The sequence below is a fragment of the Seriola dumerili genome, unplaced genomic scaffold (genome assembly GCF_002260705.1).
Source record: "Seriola dumerili isolate Sdu_G_001 unplaced genomic scaffold, Sdu_1.0 BDQW01000260.1, whole genome shotgun sequence".
Taxonomy (NCBI): Eukaryota; Metazoa; Chordata; class Actinopteri; order Carangiformes; family Carangidae; genus Seriola; species Seriola dumerili.
In genome coordinates this window covers 2,013,193-2,024,099 of record NW_019174515.1, presented here as the reverse complement: position 1 = coordinate 2,024,099, position 10,907 = coordinate 2,013,193, and the positions used below count along the sequence as shown (strand labels likewise).

The 10,907-nt window shown below is 41.0% G+C and overlaps 1 protein-coding gene across 2 annotated transcripts; it reads left to right on the top strand.

Annotated features, from left to right (window-relative positions):
* Positions 1 to 1,248: 1,248 nt before the first annotated feature.
* gys1 (glycogen synthase 1) lies at positions 1,249 to 10,866 on the top strand. 2 transcript variants are annotated; one of them, XM_022756943.1, is made up of 16 exons: positions 1,249 to 1,409; positions 4,312 to 4,430; positions 4,697 to 4,878; positions 5,814 to 6,005; positions 6,126 to 6,311; positions 6,494 to 6,638; positions 6,828 to 6,945; positions 7,214 to 7,334; positions 7,471 to 7,577; positions 7,777 to 7,836; positions 8,182 to 8,374; positions 8,619 to 8,745; positions 8,843 to 8,938; positions 9,055 to 9,218; positions 9,306 to 9,386; positions 9,498 to 10,866. In XM_022756943.1, exons 2-16 carry the CDS (start codon positions 4,313 to 4,315, stop codon positions 9,735 to 9,737), a joined length of 2,130 nt encoding a protein of 709 aa, XP_022612664.1. In that variant the 5' UTR covers positions 1,249 to 1,409; position 4,312; the 3' UTR covers positions 9,738 to 10,866. The 2 variants fall into 2 exon arrangements, with proteins under 2 accessions (XP_022612664.1, XP_022612663.1); XM_022756942.1 differs by having other exon boundaries at positions 6,126 to 6,317.
* The last annotated feature ends 41 nt before the right edge of the window (positions 10,867 to 10,907 follow it).

Genomic DNA, 10,907 nt, shown 5'->3' with positions numbered 1-10,907 from the left:
AATCAATAACTATTAAAGATATCAGTGCCTCAGAGTGTGTATCTAACTAACTGATTGGTCAGTTAATCTATAAATTCATCAATAGATAATGACTGCCAACTTTTTTGATAATCAATGTATCAATTAGTTCCTTTTTCAAGCAAACATGTTGAAAATGGTGATCCTAGGTGCCCAAGTGAAAATAATTTGATTTTGGTTTTTGGTTGGATTAAAAGACATTTGATAACATGACTTTGGGCTCAAGGGAATTTTTCACTGTGTTGGATGTTTTATTGACCAAAAAATGAATCAATTAATTAAGAAAATAATCAGCAGATTAAGAAAGCCGGTCATGCCAAGCTCAGAGTTTGTAAGATGAACATATCTTGTGATCTGGTGTCATGTTTATTTTCTTTAAACTCAAATTTGTAAAATATCCCAGAAACTCAGACATAGAAATGCCTTAGACATGAAAACACAGGTATGCTGATTCCTAGATGTCACTGATGATAATCTGATCTTTTCATATAAATCAGTGCACTCATCACTGTGCTATGCACTGTACTTATCTATGACAGTTGGTGGGGCCTTCTGTCACCCCCTCCAGAGACACAAACACAGTGAGGTCAGAGGTCACGTCCTGCCACATCCAACAATTTTGGCAGGAGGATAGTACCATTCTCAGAGACACTTTAGCAGGGAAGATTTGTCCTGGAATCAGCGGTCTGATATACCAATGCTGTGACCGCAGAGCCACTCACTTATTTTCAGCAGCTTTACCAACATAGACCCTGACTTTTTGGCCAATGTGGTCAGGGCTCTCAAGGGTGGATGGTGGTGGAGTTAGAAAATAACTATAAGGTTACTATAGGATAGATGACAGAGATATGTGGAGGGGTTGGGTGTCTTAATGTCACCGGTCATGTTGTTTTCTCCAAACTATGTTCTACATGACCCTTAGGAGACATTATAAATAACTCTCTTGCACTTCTCCCTGCTAACAGAAAAAAAGAAAAAGGTGCCAATGACTCCCCTCTTTTGAATGGATGAAATGCTAATTCACCAACCACTGTAGCGCCCTTTAACTTCTGCCCAGCCAATAGCGTCTCTCAGCTGAGGAAAACACCCAGTTCCCGTCACGTTGTGTGCAGAGGTGGAGACAAAGAGGAGACTGAGGCCAATGAGAGTGAGCCTCATGCATAATGTGACAGCAGCGACCCGCATTCACCAACCCCACCTTCTTCCTGAATCGCAGGCCGTGGACGTCCCGTCCCTCAACATGACAGCAAACGCACCAAACCAATGTGAGTCGCTGGCATTTGACTAAAGCCGCCGCCCCCTTTCCCCCACTCTCCGCTGTTATCCTTTCCATGGACTGACTACGACAGCTGCTTATAGCTCATCTTCGTAAAGTTGGGACAAACCGAAGGGTAAGTCGACATCTGTGTTTAATTTTCTACAATGATAATAGTTGAATACTTCATCAGTGGTTGCGGACGCGCATCAGGACGCTGTGTCCTTTGCGCGTTTCCGCAGCTGTGTTGCAGTAGGTGCCTGATGTCACGTTCGCCCCACAACTCATGAGAAAACACAGTATATGCATGTAACAGCATTCATGTGCAGCCGGCAGCTCAGTTTTTGATACTGTTATTGCCTGTGGTCTTTGGACGAGCAGCCACTGCCCGAAGTGAACGAGCACTGCGTCCTCCATAGCTTGATTTGGGACGATTTCTGGTGTTCTTCAAGACCTGAGGCCCACTAGACTGCACAATGTAAATATCCATAATAGTGGACAAGGGCGTGATGGTAATTATTGTGATTGCATGTCCATGTGAGTGTTAGTAGAACATTATAGTGCTTCCATAAAGTGGTGTCCCAAGCCATGTGAGGGCACCCACACAGAGCCCAGGGGGTCCCCGAAGAAATAGTCCCATTTAGGCACTGTGGTATTTACTCACTAAGTATGTGTAGAAATGATTGATTCATTTCTGTTGGATGTTGGAGCTTCACTGTGGACTTTTTTCACATTTATTTCCTGGAGGGGGAAGTTTCTCTGTGTTTACCTTAAAGTTGAGTTTAAGATGTATGAGGATTCAGGATTTTGAGATATCACAACTAGTTTGGAAGCCAGGCATGGTTCAAGTGTGATGTGGAAACTTGAAACCTCTAGAGCACATCCACTGAGAGTAGATGTTTCAGTGAAGAAGGAGACCTCTTGTGTCCAGCAGTCCATCTTCGGAAATGACAGATATTTTACAATGAAGGAGACGGAGTAGATGTAATTTCAAGGATTTACTTGTGAGGTAGGCTAATTGAAATTATTTTCTGGAAAAACATCAGACACAGTAGGGTGTGTCTAAGTGCGTAACTTGGATTAATCTGATTTGAAATTCTGTGGTACTACACGCAAATGGAGGACATTTTATTTGAGAGGTATGCTGTCTGTATGCCTTATGAATTTGAGATTGTCTCACCAGTAGAATATACACAGATTAAATTTTTGGGGAGCAGTGAACAAAGTTGTGGACAGGATTGTTCTACAGGTGGAAGAGCATTTCCCCTCTGCCAATGTGTAGTGTTCATTCACTAGTTCATTTTTTTGTAGTTTTTCACACACCTGAACTTCAAGGTATTGCGACATATTTGTGCATATCAACAAGTGGCGCAATGTAAACAGCTGGATCAAGTTTATACCTGACATGTGCCCTTGTCTGTACCTTCCTTCAGCTCTGCATCTTTTCTCACGCTACTCACCCATTTGTTCAGGAGGTTGCACGATATTGGCAAGCAGGAACTGAACACAGTTGAAGCTTTCCTCTTACACTCAGCCAAGAGGAATGTAGTCCTCTCTTTAAATGTCTCCGTTGCTGATGGGAAGACAGATAATTAAACTTAGAAACTTGAGTCTTGCTCCTTACAGTGGAGGTCTAGTGCAGGATGAATGTGTCGTTCTCACAGAGCAGATTTGTATATAGTATGCGATATGCATGGCTGTACATGTGCATGTTATGTAGCCAGAGGAAGCCCTTTGACCATCTCAGATTGAGCAAATACATGACACATGCACACATGTATGTTGGATCCCTGTTACTCAGTGTGGCTCTGTATCATTTCTGTGTTGTTTGTTTGACCAGGGTTTCACATGAGAACAGCTAAAGGTTAAGTTATTAAGTTACTAGAGAAATGAAAAACATATACACTACCGATCAAAAGTTTTTGGAACAACTCCATCTCTCCAGTTGTTACTGAAATATAGTGTAATGTCTCAGTGTACTCTGAAATTATATATTATATATATTTATATATATATATATGTATATAATTATTCATATATAATAAATATTTAAAGACTCATCCAGCAGCCAAACTCACATGTGACATTCTTTCTACAATGAAAATGAAACGTTTGGAAAGCTCGTCCCAACACCGTTCCCACAAATGTGTTGCACTTGTTGCTTTGCTTTCCCCTTCTGTCCAGTTCGTCCCAGAGCATCTGGTTCTTTTCTTCTAATGGTACTGGTCATTATCTTGCTGTAGGATGAAAGCAATATACAGTACTACTTCCTGTAGTACAGTATTGTCTTAATTTGAGGTTGTAGTAACACAGTTTGTTCCAACACTGCCTTTGTACAGACAAGGAGTTTGAAAGTCACCTGTAGGAAGTTTTCTTCCACAGCTACAGGAAACTGTAAATTAACCAACTTCTTAAATCCATGAAAATGGCCTGTTTTCTATGAAATTGACATGATTTTTCAGTTTTCTTTTTTGGACCTAAACAATTTTTTTCGCTGAGCTTGCGCTGCTGAAATTTCAATAAAAACTGGAAAAATGGGGGTGTTCTAAATCTTTTGACCAATAGTGTATGATAAGTATCTTTACTTGCATTTTGATCATCAGAGTTCCACCAGAGAGAATGAAGATCGTTCAAGCTGTAAAACAATTGAGATTGAGAAAGACTTTACATCACAGTAGTATAATGTAATAGGAGTTATGAAATCAGGTGTTTGAGTCACTTCTTTCTTGGGAGTGTGTGAGGAAATGGTTGTTGAGAGAAAGTTAGATTGTTTAAAAAATGTATCATTGATACTTGAGGTTTACAAAGCAAATTTAAAATCATTCAATTACTGTTGTCCTAAGCAACTGGTTTAAAGTCCCATTGTAAAAGTATTGATTAAATTTCTTTGCAAAGTAATTAAACAAAGATGGGCTGGTTTTAAGTCTTATATTCAAATGTGCAATAAATAAGTACAATAAGTTACAATGGCAAAAGCCACCATCTAAGATCATGTAGGGTGCTCCCGTCTCACATGAGTGTGTTCTTTATTTACCCAGCATGCCGCTGGCTCGCAGCCTGTCTGTCACGTCCCTCTCAGGACTGGAGGAGTGGGATGAGGAGTTTGATTTGGAAGATGCCGTCCTTTTTGAAATTGCCTGGGAGGTCGCTAACAAAGGCAAGTGTTTGGTAGTGTGTGCATTTGTGTGTGGACTTCCTCTTAAAAGTTTTGAAACAAACATTTAAAAATAGTATTTCTCATTTCTTGTTATCTTATTTACACAGGTTATTCCTGTTTTTATGAGAGACCAATCATCTTAATATCTCATGTATATCGATACACATATATATATATATATATATATATATATCAGGCTGAATAACATTATATCTTTGTCTCCACTTTGTGTGCGTACGTGTGGCATGTTTGCTGCATGTTTGAAGTTGGAGGCATCTACACTGTCATCCAGACCAAAGCCCGTCTGACCTCAGAGGAATGGGGGGAGAACTATTTCCTGGTGGGTCCCTATGTGGAAAGCAACGTGCGCACTCAGGTGGAGCTGATCGAGCCCACCAACCCCGTGCTGAAGAGAACCATTGACAAGATGAACTCCAGTGGGTGTAAGGTACTACCACACGAACACAGTAAACACACACATCTTCTGAGTTAAATTTGTGTTACACTCAAGGACATAGAGAGAGAGTTACAGTTATGGAGAGACATTTGTGAATACATGCGGTGAATGTGCACTACACTTAAAACCCATTTAGAGATCTTCCTTAGCCTCTCTTTTATATCTGACCCACTCGCCCTCTGCTCAGCCTTCTGTCCCTGCCCACATCTCCAAACACCGTGACATTTCCTTGCAAAGGTTAGAGGTTGTATCAATGTCTCTCTGTCTCTTACTCTTTCACACAGACACACTCCAGAAATAGATGACTGCCAGTGTGTGTGTGTGTGTGTGTGATACTTTTAATGCTTTGTGCTGTGTCACTCTGGGAGTGCTGTGGAATTATGGGTCAAGGCTTGGAGTGGTAGTGATTCTATTTTAAAGGGATAGTGCAGCCTTTTCAACACAGCCTGCCTAGATTACCTCAAATCACACAACCTATAAACTCCACTACAGGCCAGCACCAGAGCACAATTAGTTGGGCTGAAAATGCCAACTAATTTTCTTAAAAGACAAATCCTGTATGTTAAACTTGTCAATTCCACTTTAGTCAGCTTTAAGCCACATTCGTTTGCTGCGATTCTGTATCAACAAAACAAAACAAACGTATGTAACTACTAAATGTAACTTTGAATGAATGCAATGTCATTTTTGCATCAAACAAAAAAGTAGGAGTTGCTGTTACAGCTGCAACTCTTTAACTTAAAAGATTTCAATGGTTTGTACTATTTTTGTTGTAAAATGATAAGCCATTTAACTTTTCCCACATAATAGAATTAAATTAGTCATTTTAAAGAGTAAAAAATATGCCTTCATCCATGGTGAGGTGTCGCATTAAGTAACTTTTCTGCTTCGCATTCTTTCATTTCATTCATTCATCCCCCACACAGGTCTACTTTGGGCGCTGGCTTATTGAGGGCAGTCCCTACGTTGTTCTGATTGATGTCGGCTTCACTGCGTGGTCTCTGGACCGCTGGAAGAGCGAGCTTTGGGATCTTTGTGACATCGGCGTGCCTTGGTTCGACCGTGAGGCCAACGACGCTGTGCTGTTCGGCTTCCTGACGGCCTGGCTTCTGGGAGAGGTCAGCAGCTTCTGCTGAGTGCCTCGCAACTAAAAAAAAAACGTGCATAAACATGAAATTAAAGCTGTGTTGTGTGTGTGTTTGTTGTTCACATTGACTCTGTGCTCTCCCATATCACAGTACGCAGCTCAGAGTGAGGAGCCTCCACACATCGTGGCTCATTTCCATGAGTGGTTGGCTGGCCTGGGCCTAGTGTTGTGTAGACATAGACAGCTGCCTGTCGCAACCATCTTCACCACTCACGCTACACTGCTGGGACGATACCTGTGCGCTGGAAATGTGGACTTCTATAATAAGCTTTCAGAGGTGTGTGTGAGTATGTTTACATATTCACAAATTTTGGAAAGGATAGATAGGTGCACTACATATAATGCCACAATAAATCCATAATCAAACAAGTAATTTTTATTCTTAAACATGTAGTGGATTATGTTTTCAAGAACAAATCAACCTCATTATACTCTCTGTTGTCTTTGTGTCTTGTTCAGTTCAACGTGGATAAGGAAGCGGGCGACAGACAGATCTACCACCGCTATTGTTTGGAGCGGGCGGCTACTCACTGCGCTCACGTTTTCACCACTGTGTCACAAATTACAGCCATCGAGGCAGAGTACCTGCTCAAGAGGAAACCAGGTGTGTGGAGGTGAATTGATGTATGACATTAGAGAAGAGGCTCCCTTGATATCTCACTCTCTTCTTATTTATCACTGGTCTCGCTAAACATGGATATAATGTATTTCTCACCACTTTTTTACTGACGGTCTGAATTAGTATCTGCCATATTTTGCATTGAACGCCCTTCATCTCTCCCATCGTGCACAGACATTGTCACTCCCAACGGGCTCAATGTGAAGAAGTTCTCAGCCATGCACGAGTTTCAAAACCTCCATGCCCAGAGCAAGAATCGGATTCAGGAGTTCATCAGGGGACACTTCTATGGGTGAGCGACCCTGCAACACACTTCACAGTATCACAACACTGCCTAGACTGTAGCAGCATGTTGAGGGAGGATAAATGTCGAACATTGGTGAAATAGAGTAAATAATAAAAGTCAATCTTATGTTATATGTATATTGTGTGTATGTATATGTTGAATTTACCAGGAAACACCTTCTTCCTAATGTCCTGTCAAAATCTTAAAGAACCAAAATAGGGATAAGTAAATTGTAAGTGTAAGTGCTACACTGATTTTGGATTGTATTCATCAGGCACCTTGACTTCAACCTGGACAAGTGTTTGTTCCTCTTCATAGCTGGAAGGTATGAGTTCTCCAACAAAGGAGCTGATATCTTCTTGGAGGCTTTAGCAAGACTCAACTATCTGCTGAGAGTAAGTGTGTGTTGGTGTTATCGTGTCAACAGACGTAGTAGAAGCATTTATGTGTTTGTGTGTGAGAGGGAGGGAGGGAGGAGAAAGGTGAATACCGAATTTAACTCAATATTTCTGTGTGGTCTACCTGTCGCAGGTCAACCACAGTGATGTGACCGTCATCGCATTCTTCATCATGCCAGCTCGGACAAACAACTTTAATGTGGAAACCTTAAAGGGCCAGGCAGTCAGGAAGCAGCTCTGGTGAGGTTTCTTCTTATGTTAAACAAGGCGAGGCATCGAGATGAAGCATCTAAGTAAAAGTTTAGATTGTGATTCAGACAGGCAGACAGTGCTACACTGACCCATCCATACTGAGACAGATATTGATCTCTCTTCATCATCAGACACTTTGACTTTTATCTTATTATACTTGCATTCTCTTTATCTTTGTCTCTGACAGGGATACTGCTCAGACTGTGAAGGAACGCTTTGGAAAGAAACTTTATGAGTCACTTCTGGTGTAAGTTGAACACTGTCGGTCCACTTCATGAAACCTGTAAGATATTGAATAATCTGTCTTATCAGAGCATCAAATTAAAACTATCAAAGTACACATAAAATCCATATGTTTCACATCAGGCCATCAAATGTTCTTAGATTCTGTATAAAATGTGGACTCAGTATCAACATTGTTGAAATGGTACTTAATGTGTAACAAACTGATGAAGTTTGATACACAGATACATGTCTTACACAATAAAGTCCAAAATAATCAAGTTTTAGTTATAGCAGTATAGTATATACTAGTATAGTAGTATATTAGTTTCCTTTCATCATGAGGTCTAAAACACTTTGTTTAATTTAGTGGGCAGCTGCCAGATGTGTCAAAGATGCTGGACAAAGAGGATTTCACCATCATGAAGCGCGCCATCTTTGCGACTCAGAGACAGTGCCAGCCTCCAATCTGCACTCATAACATGCTGGAGGACAGCAGTGACCCCATCCTTAACTGTGTCCGCCGCATTGGCCTTTTCAACAGCTCTGCTGACCGTGTCAAGGTATGTCAGTTGGTAGTGCATAAAAAAATTATCACAATGGCAACCCTGAGGATTTCCTCTCAACTCTTTAGGTATTTGTGTTTTTTTTTTTTTAACAGTTGGAGACACACTCAACACAGCTAATAATCATCATTCAATAATCATTCATTTTTCAGTTCAATAGCTTGCTAATCACACTATTTGTTATGGTAAATACTATATACTATAACAGGCTCTGATAATGAATGGTTTCTCCATCTGTTAGATAATCTTCCATCCAGAGTTCCTTTCGTCCACCTCTCCTTTACTTCCAATGGATTATGAGGAGTTTGTAAGAGGCTGCCACCTTGGTGTCTTCCCCTCTTACTATGAGCCTTGGGGCTACACACCTGGTATGACTCACACATGCTGACAAGTTATATGCACGTGAATACATGTATGCATAATATTAAAATGTTAATCGGGTCTCACTGCCTCTGTCATTTCCAGCTGAGTGCACAGTCATGGGAATTCCATCTATCTCAACTAACCTGTCAGGCTTTGGCTGCTTCATGGAGGAACACATAGCAGACCCCTCAGCCTATGGTGTGTTTCTTGATACATTATCTTTTTAATTCTCAGTTATTCTTAGAGATTTCCTTAAAAGGGTAAAGAGGGATAACTGGTGCTTACTTTAATGTCATGCTGTTTACCTTTTGCAGGTATTTACATCCTGGACAGGCGGTATCGGGGGATCGATGAGTCGTGTAACCAGCTCACGTCCTTCCTGTTCCAGTTCTGCAAGCAGAGCCGGCGCCAGAGGATCATCCAAAGGAACAGGACTGAGCGCCTGAGTGACCTCCTGGACTGGAGATACCTCGGCAGGGTGAGATTACAAATCCCAAAGATGAATTTTATTCACGTGACATCTTTGAAATGAATTAATCTTGTTTCTTCTTCTATTCCACACTAGTATTATATAGCTGCTCGTCACATGGCCCTGGCTAAAGCCTTCCCTGACACTTACTTATATGAACCTCATGAGCCTACCTCAGTAAGTTAACTTGTGTGTCTTTGGATGGGAGACTTACTTAACATTATTTATTGCATTCATGGAAGTCAAATCTTTTCATAAACAGTTGAATGCCTTCGTTCTCATCCTCAGACCTCAGGCTTCCGTTACCCCCGACCTGCCTCTGTGCCGCCATCTCCAGCTCTGTCTCGCCACTCCTCCCCCCACCACAGCGAGGCTGAGGACAACGACGAAGACGAACGCTACGACGAGGATCTGGAGGCAGAGAAGGACCGAGTGAACATCCGCCAGCCCTACACCCCGCCATTCAAAAACAAGTCTGTCCTCGGGGCCAACGGGAACAGCAACGGTGTTATAAGCGAGAAAAACTGAGACACACACAGACACACACATACAGTACATACAGTACATGCTAAACCTCACTAGTAAAACCTTATCTTGTGGAAATCGTTACAGTCATCCATACTCACAAACTTTATAAATGAGTGCAGATGTGAATGGGTGTGATAAATTTAATATTGGCTTGTTGTGAAAAATTGCATCACTGTCAGTGTCTTCCCAACCTGTGCGTTCCTCAGAATTTTTAAAAGTTTGATATGTTTTGGTTTTCTTTCAGTAATACCAGCAGTGCAACCAGTGGTTCGCTTTGTGGAGTAAATGCAGCAGCTAGAAAGGGCTAAACGACAGCTCATCATGGATAAAACAAAATCAGGATTGCTGGATTTTGTAGAGTACTAACACTGGATAACATAGGTCTAAAGCGTTGAAAAAAAATAACTCTGGAGGGGGTTTTTATACTTGATTCAAAGGGTCAGAGCAGGGAAAACAGCATAACCCTCCTTTTTACCAGCATGTCATCTTTACATTCAAAGCAGGTTCAGCTACTTCTAGCTAAAAAATGCCCATGAAAAGACGGTGTCAGTTGCTGTGAGTAGCCACAAAGTATCACGTATTCTTTTTACTGTATGGCTTAAAAGTGTGATATTGACCTTATTGTAGCATTTTTTTCTGCCTTGTTTACTACAAAACTTCCCAGAATGGAAATAAAGTGTAAAACACATACACACAACAACAACAACAACAACAACTTATGGCATGAATAGTGTCATGTGTGTGTTTTCATTTTGTTTCTGTGCCTTATTTTAATCACAGCCTTTCAGTGACGATCATTGATAAACAACCTCACACTTCTGTTAATCCTGTATGTCTGTGTGTGTGCTTTTGTGGAGATGGATATTTCTAGGTTCGCCTGTTCCGGCAAGTATTTATTTGTGAAAGAAAAAGAGATGAGACAGACAGAGGAAAAAAGGGACTGTGTTCTGTGATGGCAACCATGTTTTCAGGTGAAAGATATGAGAGAGCTAAAGTACGTCTTGACTGTTTGTTATGGAAGAAGGGAAAATGGTCTTACCAGGCATATACTCACACTCCCTGTAATAGTTTTATCATTTGTTACAGTCCTGCACCAGATGAACTTATAATAAAGTTTAAATATATAATATACCTGTTTGTGCTTTACAAATGGTAACTGGCTCTTCTTTC